Consider the following 21,722-nt stretch of genomic DNA (forward strand, 5'->3'; position numbering starts at 1 on the left):
TGCCATTTTATTTTATGTGTAAAGATTTTTTTGTGGTCCTTACAGAATAAATCAAGTACAATTTACAACAAATAAATTGAAGTTCTTCGATCTCAAAAAAAAAATTCACACCTTTTCTGACCACAAAGATGATTTCAGATCAACTTTTGTGACACGTGTTAATTACAAAGCCACGAGTTCTAACAGCCTTTATATGTGTTCACATGTGTGTTAAAATGCTTTAATTGTTACCATTCAAATTGCAATAGTGAATTTGAAAGTAAACAGTAAGAACTACTTTCTTTTGAGAACTATTGTGACCCGGTGTTGTGTGATAATCACAACGGATACATTTACTATATGCTGGTTTAGTAATTATTCTTTCCTTTTATTACGCCTTTTGTAACTTGCTTGTTAACGTCAATGTATTGAGACTGTTTCACAAGTCAAAGTCCTGATGTGTCGAAGTTTTTACGCAAGTCCCTTCAACTTTGACTTAAAGAAATTCTTCTGTATATTCAACAAATAATCTTCACAAGTCACCACAATCTAAACCAGTTATCAATAATCAAACTACAGATAAAAGAAATTGAAGTCATCTTTCAAAAGACATACCAGCTTTATTGCCATACTCTTATTTGATAACCAGTTCTTTTTTAATTGAAAATCTTCAATAGAAAACAGTTAAAACTCACCTTTACCAGGGACTAAATCAACAGTAACAGATAATGAGACAGGCTCCCCCCATTGATCAATACCTGGAGATCTTGAAAACATCTCCCCTAAACCTTTCCCTGAAAATATAAAAATAAAGTTGTATCCTATAATTAAGAAAAAGCTCAATCAAACTGAGCCTGCAACATTTTCAATTTTGCTGTTTTGTGCTTTCTTTAAGGATTCTATTTATATCTATTTTCAGAATTAGAGTTACTCACTGACAGAGAAATATACCAATACGATCATGAAGACTGAAATAAATGTCTGGAGATTAGATTTAGTGGTCATTTGCCAGTCTCCATTTTAGATTTGCTTTCTACTGTGATAGTTTGCTTATAACAATAAGATTTTTAAGATTGCATTTTGTGCTTATATGGCAATAAGGTTTTTGATTTTGAGGTTTATTTTACAGTCCCAAGATAGACACAGTAGTGTCCAAAGTAAGGCTCAAACCAATGATCCCTGCATTGAGAGAGGCACACATCTTAACCATATGGCCATTGTTCTACAGATTTATTTGGCTTTCTTGTATAAACCATGTGGAAATTCAGTTCTCTTGTCTTTATTTTTTGTTAACCTTGCAATGTCATTTTTAACATAGATTGTTAATTAAACCATCTTGATTTAATTTTTAAACTTTAAGGATATCTTTGAATCAATACTTATAGAGTCTATTTAGATTTTGCAATTGTCTTTGGTACACAATGTAATTAAATGAAATTAAGTTAAACCATAATCACATAATCAAGTCAGTTAAGTTTAAAGTTATTATATTTGAAGGCAAATAATGGAGCAAACATGATACTTCCAGCCTTAAGTGTGGACAAGAACACATGAACTTTTCATCATATTTCCATTAATAGTTTATTTTCATATAGCAAGGTATTTTTTTCTGCCAAAGATCATAACTACAAAGTTTACTGACATTTACAATACAAAAAAAGTTTAAAAAAGTAAATCCTTACTTCTCTGTTTCCACTTGACAGGAACTAACACCCACATGTCCCTCCAGAATAGAGTAAAGCTAGCATCACTACCGTAATCACCTAGACGCATCTTAGCCTTGTCTTGTAACTGGAATGTCCCTTCATCCTATAACAATACATACGATCATACACCTAGTAATTAGTCATTCAATTCCAAAATCAGACAATTATCAGCAAAAGACTCAGTAAAGTGTGATGTCTTGTATCCTTAGGATTAGTTAACTTGTCTAACCTAGTTTGTCATAAGGACTTATCTGCAAAATATTTTTAACAAAGTTAATTTTACAAATAAAGTAATAGCTCCTATAACTTGCTGACGCCTTAAGTACAGAGCTTAGGACCAGTCTTCAATTTCTCAAATACTAACCAGACTTTATATTGTAAGCAAGTAGAAGTTTAATATCAATTTTCCACATATTAACAATGAACAGTTTCAAATTTAGAGCAGGATATATCCAGCAAGTAAATTTATTATGGTAACAATAAAGAATGAATAAATGTCTTGGTACAAAATTCTCATAAGTCTTTGGCTTCCTTTTCAATCCTGTTTATATAATGTTGTTGTATCATAATTGTATATGTTTGTATTATATGAAATAAATACTGTTCAAACCAAAATTCTCATATTATCCTTTAAATATTGCCTTGCCAATTACATACAACAGTAGTGCATCAAACCCTAGAAATCTGATTATTCCCCCCAAAAAATCTTAAAAGGTCGTGAATTGTTTTTACACATTTCACTATCTTATCAGTGACCAATCACTTACCTTAATGGTAAACACCAGTATTCTGCCATAAGATAATGAATCTAAGAACTCTATCATGGCCTCGTCCTCTTTCTGTAAATATGTGTCAAACAAGCGTGTTGCCATGACAGCACCCTGAAAATCATGATAACAATGTGAATGCTAGTTTCTACAAACAAATAGGGTTGTTATAATAGTATTTTGTTTTGAAACTTGCATTTAACATTTATACCTCTACAATTTACTAAAATTTATTCATTTCCCGAATGCACTTGATTATTGAAACATATTTTTAACCTGCAACTATTTCACAGATGTCACATGATCAGCTTTCCAACCTAGTTTTTTACTATGCACATCACAATTTGGGGTGGCCAAATATACTCATTAGAAAAATGCTTAGTTTTTTTTTAACTATAAATTTATGGACACTAGTTACAGGAACCAATTGTTTTCCTGTAACAAATGATTTGATGACAATTTTTCAAATGCCATTCTCCAATCTCCACTGCCCTTTCAAATAATTTATTACAGAAGGTGATTTTTGTAAAAATTTGTAAGTAATGCTCAATAGTCCAGTACTAAAATCTGCATGTATATATCTAAAGTATGATATATCAAGTATATGACAATTATGATAATTTTTCATAATTTATCATCATAACACTGCTAAAATTCCAATCCCAATGGTAGGGATAGTGTTCTTAAAATGCTGGTTAAAGACTGAAATACTTACAGTTGCTTGGTTAAGCACAAGAACATGAATTCCTCTATCTTCATCAAGACCATCTTTCTTGTATACCTGTACATAGGAAGACAGATTATAAACTTCAAGCATAAAAATGTTACACGCTGAAAATAAGCTGAAAATAAGTACGGAAACATATCAGGCACAATTTAGATTGATATCAGGTACAGCAGCATTTATTGTTGATATTGTGTAAAAATCAAAATTATTTTTTCCCCAACAGTGGTTTTTCTGCATAATAAAATCAGTTTTTGTCATTCGGATGTCATGCATCTAAATTCCAAACAGTGACTTTATTTAGCCATAAAATCACTGCTAGGGGTATATAATTTCTTAAATAAAACACATAATGTTGAAATAATCAGTATAAATCACTTGTTTAGTAACAACTAATAAATCAACTTAAGTATTTTTTTATTAGATACTCAAACTTTAAATATATGTAAAACACATACATTTCTGTCAGAAAAGTGCAAAATATATCTTACTGAAATAAATGCCAAAGATTATCTGACTTTAAAATGAATAATAATTTAAATGATATGCAACGAAAAGAGAAGTTAATCTATTGTAAACCCAACTTCAATACAAATACACTTTTATCTGCTGGCATGAAAAATGAAATCAATGCCAGCACCATTTAATCTGAATCAATGTAAAATGCATCAGGCTAAAAGCCTGTCTGAGTAGGTGATAAAGGAATTCTTGACTGTGTTATTAACAGACATCTAATAAATAACTTTCTAATGACATTAATTCAATGATTTTACAACTCACTTTAGACGTCCAGAGTTACATAATTTTACAAATGTATCTATATACTTAAATACTTGCCTTAAAAATGAAGCTAAAAATGAAAATAATTCTATTGGGGTATGGTTACATATACATCCCACCAATATTGTTACTTTAATAACTAGGTCCCATGGCAACTTTGTCCAGTCTGACCAGACAATTAGTGACTACTGACTGCTTATTTATATATTTTTTATTTCGCTCAGTTCCAATTTCACAGAAGGTCAATGCCATTCTATAAATTTTGTATGTTTAGTATGGTAGGTGAAAAATTTCTAACAATGACAATGGACAGTACAACTAAAGATACAAGCTAAAAAATACTATTTGAGTTGTTATTGTATAACCATTACAGTTAAGAGTACACCTATCTTCTTAAGAATAAGTGCAACCTCTGATAACTGCATCAGTGATTTTATTGTTTGGCTCATTGATCTAGAGCGTGGTCACTTTTTCTCGTGAGCTAGAGGTCATGAGTTCGAATGCCAGCCACGGTAGGATCTATTCTAGACTGATACATTTGAATCTTTCTGTTACAAATTAAAAATGTTTGTAATAGTATAAAGAAACCTCAATATGTAGTCAAAATAGAACACTTGTCAATTACCATGTAATAACCTGTTCATACCAATATTATAATGCTCAGACCAGTTTGTAATGTTGGTTATGAAAGGCTGTGGTACAAAGTATACAGGAAACACAATGCAGGACTGGAAGAATATGTAAATACAAATCTAAACATGATCTAGAGTCCACATGTTCAAGAGTTGTTACGGGGCAGTTCTATTGTAGAACATATTTTTCACAACATGTAATTCAAATGGGGAAAGCAATACATCAGAAGAGTATTATAAATTATTGCTTACGATTTTTTCCAAAATGAATGGCACATATGAAGATTTTTTTCTATATGCATATTAAGTCCAGTCTGCGTAAGTACCTTTTCAAAAACTGCTCTTACAAGTAAGTGAAATAACTATAATATAAAATTATAATAAATTTACATGTATTTTCATTATTCAACTTCAAGTCAACTTACGATTTTTCCATCAGTTTTAACTACGACTCTTTCTTTACTGGACAAGACATCAATCTTTACAGAAGGAAATAGCTCTTCTTGTATCACTGGTATGTCATTATGGTTTCCAAAGTTCTTGCTTACTGAAAGCTCATCTGTGAAAGAAAAAAACACAGGTAAGTGTTCAAAAAAGAATGAAAATCAATTATAATGCTCACCAATCCAGTCAATATTATTTTGACTTATTTGAAAGCTGAAAAACATTGACATATGACTACTATGAGGCAAAGAAAGAAAATCTATTCTTAGCCTCAGTGACCTTGACCTTGATTAAAATAAACCGACTTGAAATACCATCACTTAGGGACAAAGATGTATCAATGAAAGAAAACAACATACACGCCATATAATTATATAACTTATTAGTGAGTAAATGAAGGTAAGTCCAGAGGAATCGATTATCATATCATACATCAATACTTGGTTAAGTACTCTTTGAGGATTCCAAAAAAAGTACCAAGTATCATTGATGATGCACTCAGTCATTCTCATGAATTTTATCTAAAAATATCAGACAATGTAAAATTTTCCTTTAATACATTAAAGATTCATGATCTCTCTCAGTCATATTGCAAGTGATGTGTCAGACATATATCCAATATTCATCATTATCTAATCAACTGAAGTGAAATTTATTAACATACAGGTTTCACAAAATAAATCAAGTGGGTTTTATGTGCAACAGCATTGTTCACTCAAGATATGCTGTCTTTCCTGGTTAAATGATGGAGGAAGACTGGCATAAGCCAACATTTCAGGAAAACCACCAACCATGTTTAAGCTATCTGAACTATTCAGCTAAATTCAAAACCACAGCAGTGAGGGGCCTTTAAACCACACAGACATGGAGGCCCCATCACATTAAATTCTAATGCAAACCAGTGTGCCATTATAACCATATATGTCCACATCAAACTCCCAATCCCTAGATACTGAACATTTACATTAAAATCTCTCAATTTATGTTGAGTAAATGGTATTAACAAACATTTTCATTTTTTATAAACTGACCTTGGACTTCTGCATGTGATCTTAAACTTAGCCATAGGGATCTGAATTTTGCTAAATTAAAAATTTGTGCTATGTATAAGCTTTTCTTTCTGACCTAAAGCTAGACCTTGACCTTTGACTTCAGAGACCTGCTTCAGGTGTATCAAAATAACCATCGAGTCTCAGTATTAAAACTTCAATAGTTCTTAAAAAAAATTGTCCAATCACATGACATTGTCAATCAAAATCAAACAAGATGAAACTTTGTCAGAGATTATGTTGTTGAACAACCCATTAAAGGTATATGTCAAAGTCCAAAAATAAGAAAATAAAACTTACAAGGTAACAGTGTTTTACATACTGCATACTTCTCTAAGACAGAGGACAAATCAAGCAGTTCATATACTATATGCCACATACAAACATAGATAACTGTTATGTATACTATATACTTAATATAAGTATATAACACTTTTAAAATTGAATTAATTATCCACATCATAGGTTCCATACAAAATGCAATAAACAAAATATATAACAATAATTTCTCCCTTAATGTACCTATTTTATAAATAAAAGCAAATTAATTTAATGAAGTATAGATATAAAATGATAAAATGGTGCCTGTTAAGTCTTATTTGCCATTTCCATCAGAATAGAGCCAGGCTAGTCAGCAATTTCATGCAGCTTATCTAAGTAAACTCTACAGACTAACCTGCCTATAGTGACCATTGGTCAGCTAAATGGCTGTTACAGACAGTTGACCACTGTATTCAGGTTCCCAGAGATATCATATACATTGATAAAACATGACATTGCTAAATTGTTATGTTATACTCCTTTCATGTCAAATGTAGCACTTATGTATACAGTGTATAGCGTAATATCATTATGTATATATGATGCAATAGTAAATGTTTGAGTTAATTACTTAGATAGCAAATGAGCACATTTGTCAGTTTTTATGTTTTTATAAGGAGTCTTACATAGAATTAGCTTAGAACAGTTGAAAGCCTAGTCCATTATACAAATTTAGCAGTGTTTGGCCTAAGGGTTAGACAAAACACAAAGCACAAGAAAAAGGAAATAATAATTATTAAGTTATTGAAAGTTTAACAAATGCATAATTATCATTTTCTTGCATTTTTTTCACAGAAAGCAAGTGATTGTACAATTTTATAATCCCTTTATGCAACACACTACAACAGTCAAATTGTCATATCACATCTATAGGTATAATATAGCTTTCTTAATTAATCTATACCAGCCTTTGCCTGTAACAGCTTGTTAGTGTTAAAACTGCATCTTTAAATATATAATATAGATGTGTACAGTCACAGTTAATCCAATATGGCCATAGCATGCACTGAAATATCACTGATTGTAATAAGTACTGAATATTGCTGGCTAAACCAATTAATAATCTAAATTTAAGTTAATTGATTTCCAGTTTCACTGAATTTCACTGAACTACTGTAACTGTAACTGAAACCTTGTTAAACAAACAAAGACAAATTTCAATTAAAATACTAGTATAAGGTATTGTCCCTTTTCCATATATGTGGGAGAAACATTTTTCTGTCCCTAAGTTATGTCCTTCCTAATGTTTGACTGTATATGAACAGCTACATGTATCTCTTCAGAATATATAGTCTGATTTTATTGACCTGTCAATTATGAATACATTACAGGACTCATTTAAATATTCGATCCAACTTCGGTTTGGTCCGTGTAGTTTACGAGAATTAATGTGGAGTATATAAGTCATGGATTGAAAGTCACACCAGTTTAATGTGAAGGATTTCCTTAATTCACGATAGCACAGACGGTAAATAGAATGCCTGATAATTGAGAGGTCTGTGGTTCGATCCTTACTGTTGCCACTAATACTCTTTCTTTATTTTTGCAGTATATTTTAAAGGAACATAATTTTATTTGTAGTGTGTTTTACGGCATTGAAAATACATTTATTGATTTTAATCCGTTTTAATTTTTTAACATGAATTCTTAAACATGTTATTTAAATGAGTATAGACATAACAAAATTAAGTAAAACATAATAAAACAAAACAAACAATATAAAATAATCATATATAGCTTCAATAATGTTGAAAGTATTAACAAGAAAAAAAAAACATGGACCAACGCGGTCTCGAACTTAAAAACACGTGTGGCAGTTAGATTATAAACTCGTGCATTACCCTATTGCGCTATACCGATGAGTGCACTTAGTTTATAGATACAAATTAAATTAAATTCCATCGTACAGCGTACATCTCACGGAACTTACCGAAAATCTACCGAAGATTAATATACTGTGTGCATCGACCGTGTAATCAGTATGTAATTGACAGGTTAATAAAACCAAACAATATCAAGGGATGTTTTAATAAGGTCATACCTGATTGTTTTGAAAGTCCTGATTGTTTTGAAGGATCTGATTGTTTTGAATTGTACTGCAGTTTGCTGTTAGTCTCCATGATAAATGATATGTTGATCATCACTGACACCATCAACATCACTAACAGGACTGTCTGTAATAAAATATAATAACATATGACAATGAATTATCATGTAAAGATCTATATAAAATAATATGTGATAATAAAAAATTATTAATAGGGCAATCTGTAATAAGATATCAAGCACAAATAATCATAAATAAATCTGCCTGCAATGAGATTTGAACACAAATGATCACTAATAGGACTTTTTGCAATGAGATTTGAACACAAATGATCCCTAATAAGACTTTCTGCAATGAGATTTGAACACAAATAATCACTAATAGGACTTTCTCTAATGAGATTTGAACACAAATCATCTCTAAAAGGACTTTCTGCAATGAGATTTGAACACGAATGATCACTAAAAGGACTTTTTGTTATGAGATTTGAACACAAATGATCACTTATAGGACTTTCTTTCTGTAATGAGATATGAACACAAATAATCACTAAAAAGACTTTCTGTAATGAGATTTGAACACAAATGATCACTAAAAGGTCTTTCTTTCTGTAATGAGATATGAACACAAATAATCACTAAAAAGACTTTCTGTAATGAGATTTGAACACAAATGATCACTAATAGGACTTTCTTTAATGAGATTTGAACATAAATGATCACTAATAGGACTTTCTGTAATGAGATTTGAACACAAATGATCACTAATAGGACTTTCTTTCTGGAATGAGATATGAACACAAATGATCACTTATAGGATTTTCTGTAATGAGATTTGAACACAAATGATTACTAATAGGACTTTCTGCAATGAGATTTGAACACAAATAATCACTTATAGGACTTTCTGTAATGAGGTTTGAACACAAATGATCACTGAATTTATGACTCTCTGTAATGAGATTTGAACACAATGATCATAAAAAAGTCTGTCTGTTGTAAGATATGAACACAAATAATCAGAAGATAGTCTACAACAAGAATGTCAGTAGTGTGGAAATATATTGTTGGAAATCAAGTTCATCAAGTTTGTATTGAAATGACTTGTCTCAAAACTTTGACAGTCCTAATGCACTTAAAAAACATACCTTGATCCTTCTAATGGTGGATGTTTTCATTCCTTTAACATCTTTTAATTTATACACTTAAAATAAACTCACTATTTAATATTTTCAAGTCAATATTTTCAAAGTGACTATTTTCCATATCTCATTTCATGTCTGAGATCCATCATTACTGTTATCATATACCATAACTTCTATTTTTCTCCTTCAAATCAAACTACTTGAAATAAATTCATTTTCATATTCAAAATATAAATTCAAGAAATCATTTTACACTTATCAACATTAAATCCTTTTAATTGTAATAAACTATATAAATTCACTTTAATTCCATGAACTAACTTTAAAAGTCAATCATTCAAAAAAAACTTAAATTCAATTAAATTCAAATTAAACTTTAAATCAATCAGATCAAATTAACTTATTAAATGTAAACTCAGAATATTAATCCAATCATCATAAAACTCTTCCTGTTTTTGTTTTGTTTTTTGTTGTTGTTTATTTATTTCTTCTAAATCCCTAACAATATCTTAACCTTCATTTCACTACATTTTAATGCATAACAGACTTAGATATATTACTAAATATGAATTTACACATAAAGTCAAAAGATAAACATCCCTTAAACACCCTTTTATGTTTAATATACTTGAAAGTCATTCATGCAGTGTAAAATAGCATAACTTACTAACATAATATATTAACTATAATCATTACCTTTAATTTCCACATTATACTCCAAAAGTACGGTACAGTAAGAATATAGGGGGAAAAAATACCGTAAAATCCTAAAATACACATTTATTATTAAATTATATTTACTTATATTTACTTAAATTTTCACGAAAGTTTTGGACATCTTGGCAATAGCCTTTTATTTTCATAAAAATAAAAATAACGCATAAAAAACCTTATAAAAATATATGATTTTACATTTCTTTGTTTTGCAAGTAAGTTATACAGTAAGAAAACTATTATCTCATTAACAGTGAAATATATTTGATTGTCTACACTGTCATTTCTTCCCTCCAGCATCTCCCTGTGTAACAAATGACTGGAACAAAATGGGAGATTTCAATCAGTCATACTACAACATATAGTTATATACATGTACATGTACATGTTTGTACGAAAATACATTTTTTAACTATTATCTATTCTTTTAGGGCCAAATAAAAGTAATATTTATTTCTTTTTCCACGGTGTTATTAGCCATGCAAGAATCTGTAACCTACTGAAAAAAATGCAGCTTAAAAAAAACAATTAACAATGAAATGTATTTTTTCTCCAATTAAAATGAAAATCAAATAATAAATAAAAATCAAATTATAGCGCAAAAAAAAATTGAAAAAAAAAAACTACAAATCTTGAGAAAAAATTATGAGTCTATTTATTATCATAATATATTTTTATTGTTATAGACAACACCAGAAACAATTATTTTGTTGTGGGGGGACTTATAATTTCTTGAGTAATAAGTATTATCTATGACAATCAAGTCAGGGTAAAATTGTTACACCCAGTTTCTATCATAAAAATCTGTGTTTGATCACTCAGGCATTACTTTCGTAAACCTGCAAAAACTGTTGTGACTTTACAGAAACAGTGTTGATGCATGACATGCTGTGGCCAAAAATAAACGTACAGTCAAACTTGTGTTAAGCCACAACAGAATTGACTTGAGTGGTTACTTAAAGTCAATTCTTAATAATTATATACCAATGGAAAGTGTAAACAAGACCTTCAATTTTCTCAATGCTGGAAGGTAAAATAAAAACAACACAGAAAAGGGGGCATAACTGTGCAAATGTGCTTATCAGTTTTAAGTGCCCTTGAAAGTCAAAAAATAGTTAACCACGATAAAAATCTAGGATAAAAATCTATGTGCAAAAAGAAGCATTAAACTGCAAAAATATAATTCTAAGATTATCTTCAATAATGCTGATATGACATCACATTTTGATTTTTTTTTAATGATGAACATCAACAAAGAGGTAAACAAAGAAATTCAAAGATGAGAAAGGGGGCTTAACTGAGCAAAAATGAATTTTACGATTATCTGCCTTTTTGAAATTTATTCCAAAATTGATAGTGAATAATTCATACATGTTTGACATTTTGACAATATTCTAAGAAGAATTTCTATATATCCTAAGTAGGACATTAATCCATTAAAACTGTTTTATAATTAGTCACCTTAGTGCAATAACTGGTTATCTCATATTGAATTTAGAAGGACTTAACCTGTTACTGCACTAAAGTAACAATATATCAATATTCTTTATGACTATTCATGTCCAACATAGTGAAAATTACATTGATCTGCCACTTGGACATATCTGAAAATGTCATTGGGACAATATCCTTATTTTAAACGACAAATTATATTTAAATTTACATACCTTGCTTATCTTTCCAAAGCATTGCCGTCGCAGGAAGGTTTTCCTCAGTAACATACTCATATATAAGAGTTGTGGCCCTTTGAACCATAAATAATTGTTAATTATCTCTCATTATCTTCCATTTTGTTTGTAAGCAGCCAAGCACACCTAAACAAATATCAAAGAGATAATGATTAATCAGTTATAATGATTAACTGAGCAAAAATGATTAATGATTAACCAGTCAAGAATATTTTGGATTTTCCCCAAGGTATTCCGTAGGTACAAACAAACATTTAAAGTTACGGTTTCAGAAATAAGAACAACAGGTTGACTTATCTATTGTGAGGGGTAGTGCACTGTGACACTATAACGGTAAAAGTTTGTTTGTACCTACAGATTAGCTGGAAACTAGAAATGTGTCCATAGGACACGGATGCCCCCACACGCCACTGTTCTGTCAATCTTATGACTCTAGGTCAAATATTTTTTGGACTACATGTGCCACAAGTTGAAAACTAAAAATCAACAAAGGGCCATAATTCTATTAAATTTGGTCGCAGCGAAAATTCCTTCCTTTACTACCATCTAAACATTACGGTTGTTCATCCCTGGAAGTTTAAGCAAAATCTGCCATCCGGTTTAAGAGGAGTTGCGTTCACAAAATTTCTACAAAGTATAAAGTGAAAAAATCAACAAAGGGCCATAATTCTGTTAAATTTGGTCGCAGCAAAAATTCCTTCCTTTACTACCATCTACACATTAAGGTTGTTCATTCCTGGAAGTTTAAGCAAAATCTGCCATCCGGTTTAAGAGGAGTTGCGTTCACAAGATTTTGGGACGGACGGATGGACATACCAACTTTTGATGTTTATGAGGCAAATCAGCTCATAAACACCACCTGGACCAACGTCCATAAGCAAAATAAGCTCATAAAAACAAAAAAATAGCTCTTAATTTGAATTTTATGAGTTTTTGTTCTTTATTTAACTACGGAATGAAGCTCAAAATAATCAAACAGGAGAGTAATTATGTGGCTACTCTATTGTTCTCTCTATTGTTCTTTTTAGCCACGCAAAAGAAAATAGCCACATAAAAGCATTACGGAATGAATGACATCAAAGAGAAAGAACAGTTACCTATTGTCCCTCTAGCCACATAATTACTCTCCTGTGAGTGCGGACGGAGTGACGGGCGGGCGGACACTCAGACGGACAAGTGAAACGCTATATGCTCCCACTCTGTGGGGGCATAAAAACCCACATTTGCTGTGTTCCAGATAACATCTTTTTTCCCAGTAGAAAGAGCACTGTTATACAAATAGAACCAAAATTGAAGTATGAATAATAAATGTTGATATTTCAAATATTAATGGACATTTATCAGAAAAGAAAAGTGAAAGCTGTTACTTCACAAGGTTTTTCTCCCCCAGTACAAAAAAAGACCTTAGTCCTTATAAACGCACCTTGCTGTGTTCTTTAGAACTTTATTGAAATTGTGAAGGTTCTGTGTTTAAAATTAAAAGTAATTGAAAGAATAAAAAAGAAAATAAACAGTTTGTTATTGTTGAGTTAAAAAAAGATAACAATTTGTTATATTTTCTTAAAAAAAAACAGGCAAAATTTTGTCAATTCTAAGAGCTGTCATTGATTCAGTGCTAAGCATTTCCATGATATAATATCTTTATTGGACGACAAATATCAACAAAGCATCAATGTATCAATAATTACTTGTAATATTTAATTACTTTTCTACAATTCATTTCCATATTTGTTTAAATAATTTCAGTAATATACATGTTCTGTTTATACAATTATGATGTGTCTTGATTATAAAGTCCCTTTGCATGTTTTTTTTTTTTTTCGTCATCACTATGAAATATGTCCATTATGTAATGAAAGCATAGTTTTAGACATATGGAGACGGCTGCTCTGTATATGTTTAACTTCTGGCCTTTAGGGTGAATTTTCATAATTTCAAAACATTTTTTGTAATAAGTTAATATTATCATTTTTTTTTCAAAAGTGTATCAATTATTGATCAACAGAAAAATACCAAAGATACATGAACATCAATATCGTTGCTACTGATGACAGCTCTTAGAAAAAAAGTTTTGTGTATGTAACATAACATATATGATATCTTTTAACATGTTATTAACATAAAAGTAAATTCACATTAACATAATTATGTTATGCATTTACTGACAGTTCAATTTTACAATATGACGCAAAAAAATATGAATATTGAATCATGATCTATTGTACAATAAGCCTATAATTTGAGCCGTGTCACGACAAAACCAACATAATGGGTTTGCGACCAGCATGGATCCAGACCAGCATGTGCATCCGCGCAGTCTGATCAGGATCCATGCTGTTCGCTTACAAACACTATTACAAGTAGAGAAACTGATAGCGAACAGCATGGATCCTGATCAGACTGCGCGGATGCGCAGGCTGGTCTGGATCCATGCTGGTCGCAAACCCATTATGTTGCTTTTGTCGTGACGCGGCTCATTTATACAATTTTTTCTATGCTTATAATATAAACTGTTTTCAACCAGTATATGTTAAACTTTATTAATTAAGAAATATAAACACAAGACATTTTAAAGGATATTGATACAATTAATAACTAGCTGAGGAATCTAACCTGTAATCATCCAGTATAACAAATAACTATAATGTACACTTGATTCCGCACTACCAATACAAGTTAAAGTATAAGAGTATTAAATATACATGTGATGGATTCCTAATTGTAACAAATATCAACATTGATTTTAATTCAACCGAAGTAAAGTAGCATAAAGCAAACACTGTCAATATAATTTTCAACATCTAGCTTTTATCAAACAATCATGGTCAATATTTTTACAAAGTCTTTATTATAAATGTATTCCGCCCTATCCTTTATCAAATTCAAGTCAAAATAAATAATTCAGAAATTTGTGTTGACATTATTTCATTTTCCAATGAAATAAAACAAAAAAATCTATCTTGTCAGTAAGTGAAAGATATGAGCCGCGTCACGACAAATCCAACATAATGGGTTTGCGACCAGCATGGATCCAGACCAGCCTGCGCATCCGCGCAGTCTGATCAGGATTCATGCTGTTCGCTTACAAACCCTATTACAAGTTGAGAATCTCATAGCGCAACAGAATGGATCCTAATCAGACTGCGCAGATGCCCAGGCTGGTCTGGATCCATGCTGGTCGCAAACCCATTATGTTGGTTTTGTCGTGACGCTGCTCAATTATTCTCTTCCCATGCTTATTGTATATTCAAAGCATTTTCTCCCTATCACAATGGTGCCAATAAGGTTCCATGTCAAATAATCTTTTTTCTTTTTTTTAACTGTTTCTTTCCCCTCATTTTATACAAACTATATTCACAATAGAGACAAATAAACCAAACCAACTTCTGTGAATTTTTTTACAATATTTCCATTACTTTCAACTATTTTATATATTTGATATCTTGAAACATAAGTACAACTTTCATCCATCCTCCGGGGCCATGCTGCTTTTATTATGGTTAGTTTTGGCTGTCTGTAATTTGCAGATAAAAATATTCAACTCACTGAAAATATTTAAGCACCAGTAGGTAACACAAAAAGGTTGATTAAAAGAGTGCATTTTTTTAACATTAAGACTGATATTTAATAAGAATTTAGATATGACATTAAATGTGTGATTGAATTATAACAAATACATATATGATAATGAAGAACATCTCCTACGGATCAAAACTTTCATTATCTTGTAGAATTCGCAATTAAAGAATCAATATAAAAGTTAAATACAGTCTACTCCACTTACAACGAGATCGGTTTTAACGAGGTACCGCTTATAACGTGTCCCCGCCTTTTTCCTTCTATTTTCCTTTCTTTTTATATCGTTTATAACGAGATCGGTTTTAGCGAGATATCGGTAACAACGTACATATATTCACGGTCCTATGCGTTATTATCAGAATTTTCACAGAAAGGTCACATCATTGGCACTTCGTCTGCATCAGTTTGACAACTTGAGAAAAACAATGGTGACCAAAAACAAAGGTCAACTAAGGAAAAAATTATTGAGCAAATAGCAATCAAAAGTGTCAGTCTTGTTTTGTCAGCGCTCCGGGCTAAATTGTCCTTTAAGTGACGAAATGTAATAACAAAACAATTTTATTGAGTGATTAGCTAGCACAAAGGAAGCGGCTAATTTCTTGCAGAGTTATTCGGTGCTCGTGAGAAATACAATGCATGACTTTTGAAACTAGAAATGTGTCCATAGGACACGGGTGCCCCCACCGCGCCACTGTTCTGTCAATCTTATGACTCTAGGGCAAATATTTTTTGAAAACTAAAAATCTTTTACTAATTAAAGGGCATGAACTTTACAAATACTGAATAAATCCATGAGCAAACCCCAAGGTGAATAAGTACAATCATGCTGACCAACATTCTTGTAAACTTTCAGGCCTACAAGTGAAATACTTTTTGAGCTATGCATGAACAAGTTGAAAATTGCAAATTTATACTACTGTTAGTCAAGGGCAATAACTCTAACAAAACTGAAAAAAAGTCCACATGCAAAGTCCCAGGTTCATAGCTTCACTGAGATGTGAATCAATATTCCTGTAATAAATGGATGATGATCATTATTCCTGTAAAGTTGGTTGATTCTAACTCAAGCACTCAAGGAACAAATAACAACATAATGAAACGGTTTTTACTAAGTCAAGGGTAATAACTCTACAAATACTGGATAAATCCACAAGCGAAACCCCAGGTGCAAAACTAAATATGCTGAGCAACCTTCCCATAAGGTTTAATGACTCTATGTTAAATCCTTTTTAAGTTACATGCGACACAAGTTGAAAATTGCCAAAAATTTCTAAGTCAAAGGCAATAACTCTAAAAATACTAAATAAATCCTTACGAAAATACCCAGGTGCACAACTACACATGCTGATCAACATTCCTGTAAAGTTTTATGACTCTATGTCAAATCCTTTTTGAGTTACATATGACACAAGTTGAAAATTGCAAATTTTACTAAGTCAAGGGTAATAACTCTAAAATACCCAGGTGCAAAACTACACATGCTGATCAACATTCCTGTAAAGTTTCATGACTCTAGGCCAAATACTTTTTGAGTTACATGCGACACAAGTTGAAAATTGCAAAATTTTACTAAGTCAAGGGCAATAACTCTAAAAAATACTAAAAATATCCAAAACAAAACAATAATAAGAAAAAAAACCAAAGTGGTGGAGCCATATTTAACACAGTACATGTGACGTCACACACACTGAACACAGTACATGTGACGTCACACGCACTGTTTACAAACATTGAAACAGTCGGGCCGATGTAAGGTAATTCACGTAGCATAAATGATAAAATACATTAATTTTATTCATTTAATAGGACAGGGAACCAGAATAAATGGAAGCAGTGTATAAAATATCGAGTTACAATTTTAAAATAACAAGAGCTGTCGGTAGGACAGCAACGCTCGACTATTCTTAGTGCTTGATAGTAAAAACAAATGCTTGATACAATTACCTCCTCCTGTTTACAGGTTTGGGTAATGATGGTGAACAAGTGTGCAAAGTTTCAAAGCCATATGTCAATGGACTTTGAAAATATTTGAACTATTACAAAAACTTTAACGTAAATTCTAAGTCGAAAAAGGGGCATAATTCTGTCAAAATGCTTGATACAGTTACCTCCTCCTGTCAACAGGTTGGGGTAATGATGGTGAACAAGTGTGCAAAGTTTCAAAGCCATATGTCAATGGACTTTGAAAATATTTGAACTATTACAAAAACTTTAACGTAAATTCTAAGTCGAAAAAGGGGCATTATTCTGTCAAAATGCTTGATACAGTTACCTCCTCCTGTCTACAGGTTGGGGTAATGATGGTGAACAAGTGTGCAAAGTTTCAAAGCCATATGTCAATGGACTTTGAAAATATTTGAACTATTACAAAAACTTTAACATAAGTGGTTACGCCGACGCAGACGCCGACACCGACGCTCGGGTGACTACAATAGCTCTACTTATTCTTATTGAATAGTCGAGCTAAAAATGAGCGATTATTTCATACTATTTCATGTTAAAAAGTCATCGAGCTCGCTTTGAGGCTATGCCTTTTTCATATTAGTGAGCTCGAAAAGCTGGCCGAAGGCCTGCTCACAAAGCGAGCTTTACTGTAACACAAGTACCTGCTACATAGAAATGGTTTTGAAAACTTTCGTTTAAAATACTGAATTGACACATCGCAACTTTTCGAATAACAAGATAACGATAAAAGCCGAGGCATTCTGATTGAAAACAGATGCGTAGACTGGTGTTCTGGGCACTTTTATAGGAACCATAATAGGACAGGGAACCAGAATAAACAGAAGCAGTGTAACATGAAATTAGATGCTACCTATGGCGCGGAAAGCTCTTATGAATTATTATTTAAGCAGAACATGTTTAGTGAACATGTAAACCAGATCTTTCTTGCAGGTATTTTGTACTGTAAACAAAACAAATAAATTGATGGTGTTCAACCTATCATCGGAGCGCTCGGAAATATTCCGACAAACTCCAAACATAATAGGGGGCCACTGCCCATGCGTCAGCGTTGGGAAAATCCTGTCTGCCATTTTTGTTAATCTCTTATCACAGTTGTTGTTTTAACGTTATTAGCTCGACCATTCGATAAGAATAAGTAGAGCTATTGCAGTCACCCGAGCGTCGGCGTCGGCGTCGGCGTAACCACTTATGTTAAAGTTTTTGTAATAGTTCAAATATTTTCAAAGTCCATTGACATATGGCTTTGAAACTTTGCACACTTCTTCACCATCATGACCCCAACCTGTAGACAGGAGGAGGTAACTCTATCAAGCATTTTGACAGAATTATGCCCCTTTTTCGACTTAGAATTTACGTTAAAGTTTTTGTAATAGTTCAAATATTTTCAAAGTCCATTGACATATGGCTTTGAAACTTTGCACACTTGTTCACCATCATGACCCCAACCTGTAGACAGGAGGAGGTAACTCTATCAAGTATTTTGACAGAATTATGCCCCTTTTTCGACTTAGAATTTACGTTAAAGTTTTTGTAATAGTTCAAATATTTTCAAAGTCCATTGACATATGGCTTTGAAACTTTGCACACTTGTTCACCATCATGACCCCAACCTGTAAACAGGAGGAGGTAACTCTATCAAGCATTTTGACAGAATTATGCCCCTTTTTCGACTTAGAATTTACGTTAAAGTTTTTGTAATAGTTCAAATATTTTCAAAGTCCATAGACATATGGCTTTGAAACTTTGCACACTTGTTCAACATCATGACCCCAACCTGTAGACAGCAGGAGGTAACTCTATTAAGCATTTTGACAGAATTATGCCCCTTTTTCGACTTAGAATTTACGTTAAAGTTTTTGTAATAGTTCAAATATTTTCAAAGTCCATTGACATATGGCTTTGAAACTTTGCACACTTGTTCAACATCATGACCCCAACCTGTAAATAGGAGGAGGTAACTCTATCAAGCATTTTGACAGAATTATGCCCCTTTTTCGACTTAGTATTTACGTTAAAGTTTTTGTAATAGTTCAAATATTTTCAAAGTCCATTGACATATGGCTTTGAAACTTTGCACACTTGTTCACCATCATGACCCCAACCTGTAAACAGGAGGAGGTAACTGTATCAGGCATTTTTTTTACTATCAAGCACTAAGAATAGTCGAGCATGCTGTCCTACCGACAGCTCTTGTTTTTTTATGTGCTAATTTATCAAAAAGGATATGTTAAAGTAACTTTTATATTTACAATTATAAGGGCCTGCAGGCAAAGCGAGCTTTATGGTAACGTGAGTACCTGCTAGATATAATGGTTTTGAAATTTTCGTCGGATGTACCGAATTAACACATCGCAATTTTTCAAATTACAAGATAACAATAAAAGCCAAGGTATTCTGATTTAAAACAGAAGCATAGACTGGTGTCCTGCCCACTTATATGGAAACCATAACAGGACAGGGAACCAGAATAAACGGAAGCAGTGTATAAAATACCAAATGACAATTTTAAAACGGAAAATGTAAAATAAAAATGAATGATTATTTCAAACTATTTCACGGTAAAAGAAAAACCGAGCTAGCTTTGAGGCTTTTCCTTTTTCATATTAATCGTTCCTAAAGTTCTTATCAATGAAATGCATGTTTATTTTCTGATTTTGAACATCATTCTTTCACCGGAAGTGTTATTCTGCTAGCAATAGTCTGAATTATGTAGACACTCATTAAAAGCACTTTTATATCTATATTTAGCTCAAAGGGATTTCAAAATGGCGGCACCCAGTTAACTAAGGAATTAGGTTTAGGATATATATTTTTTTGAAATTTTCATTTACTTTTAATTTGATAACATTTGAATTGATAAGCGTCATACATGTTATCTAAGAGCTCTACAGCCCTCGTTTGGCCTTCGACCCTGCTGGGACTTTCTGCATATAAAATACAGAATGACATTTTTAAAACGAAAACTGTTAAATTTATGAAAATGAATGATTATTTTTTACTATTTTAAATTTCAACGATAAAAGTAAATCGAGCTCAATTTGAGGCTTTGCCTTTTTCATATTAAATCTTGTTGAAGTAACAACTGATTATTTTGAGAATATGTCTTCCTGTTTTGTTCATTCATGTAGTATTTCAGGCCGGAAAATCATCAAGGATGCTAAGCTGAGCTTCTTAGGCTGTTTTTGAAGTGTTTTCCCTTCTTGTAATATAATATACATTCACTTCTTTTGTGACTATTTCCAATGTTATTGAGAATGTTTAGCTCTATATCCTCAATTAGTTATATACACTATATCAGTTTCTTTACAACTTATATTCCATTTTATTTACATATAAAATATCTTTTAAAAACTACTATACGTGTTTCTGTTAATTTATTGTTTACATAAATTATTATTATAACTTCACTGGGTTTTGTAACATTTTGCATGAAACTTATTCTGGCCGTTCCACAATTTATTCCTGTATAATGTGCTATCATCAGTAAAATTAATAATTTACATCATACATGTTAGTCCTATGAATATGACGTCACTTTGAGATATTTTTGCTTCTGGGCAAAGCAACGTGTTATCGAAATTGCTCATAAACCCATAGCATGTTCCGCCAGAAAATCGGGCGGAACGAAAAACAATTAAGACAGCATGTATTTACATTAGTTTTGACCTATTTATGAACAAAACTAAAAAATAAATACCTTTTGTCAAAATAATTAAACTGTCACATCCGAAAAATCATTATTAAATCCTCTCATGTATTTAAATTCCTTTTACAGCCGATAAACAAATTGCGGCCATACAGTGTATGATTTAGCATGAAATTGAAAGAAAAGAAGAAAAACCTTAAAAGGCAAGACAATAGACATTTTTTGAATTTTTTATGATGCTATGCGTTTTTGAGCAATAACTATTAGATGTCAGACTTGACCGACATAAACTATAATAAGCCTGTAACGTCTAATATATTGGATATTGGACTACATACATCATGTACAAGTATGTATTGTAGATCACAGGGAAATCTGTCAATATTTTATAAAATCTATATATATAATAATATAAACAAGGGATAGAAGTCGTGGCCTCGCACTACCAGCACGGGTTCCTAAAATGCATTCACACGTGTAAACTGTATAAAATATCCTCTATTCCATCAAAGTTATTGTAGAAGTTAATATATGAAC

General features: G+C 31.7%; 1 protein-coding gene across 4 annotated transcripts in view; it reads right to left on the reverse strand.

The window, feature by feature from the left end:
• LOC132722485 (protein O-linked-mannose beta-1,2-N-acetylglucosaminyltransferase 1-like) overlaps positions 1-21,722 on the reverse strand; it is a 39,765-nt gene that overhangs the window by 14,699 nt on the left and 3,344 nt on the right. For 2 of the 4 annotated variants that reach the window (XM_060706992.1, XM_060706991.1), the window contains exons 2-8: positions 11,975-12,121; positions 8,444-8,576; positions 5,014-5,147; positions 3,168-3,233; positions 2,453-2,566; positions 1,662-1,788; positions 675-773 (exon numbers count right to left, since the gene is read on the reverse strand). In XM_060706992.1, coding sequence (XP_060562975.1) covers positions 675-773; positions 1,662-1,788; positions 2,453-2,566; positions 3,168-3,233; positions 5,014-5,147; positions 8,444-8,576; positions 11,975-12,034 — 733 coding nt within the window. In that variant the 5' untranslated portion in view covers positions 12,035-12,121. Of the gene's footprint in view, positions 1-674; positions 774-1,661; positions 1,789-2,452; positions 2,567-3,167; positions 3,234-5,013; positions 5,148-8,443; positions 8,577-9,596; positions 9,745-11,974; positions 12,122-14,608; positions 14,633-21,722 lie in introns of those variants that run through there. The other 2 variants (XM_060706990.1, XM_060706993.1) reach the window with 2 other exon arrangements.

Source organism: Ruditapes philippinarum, unplaced genomic scaffold (genome assembly GCF_026571515.1).
Source record: "Ruditapes philippinarum isolate M1 unplaced genomic scaffold, ASM2657151v2 ctg1660_1_1_1_1, whole genome shotgun sequence".
NCBI classification, from domain to species: domain Eukaryota; kingdom Metazoa; phylum Mollusca; class Bivalvia; order Venerida; family Veneridae; genus Ruditapes; species Ruditapes philippinarum.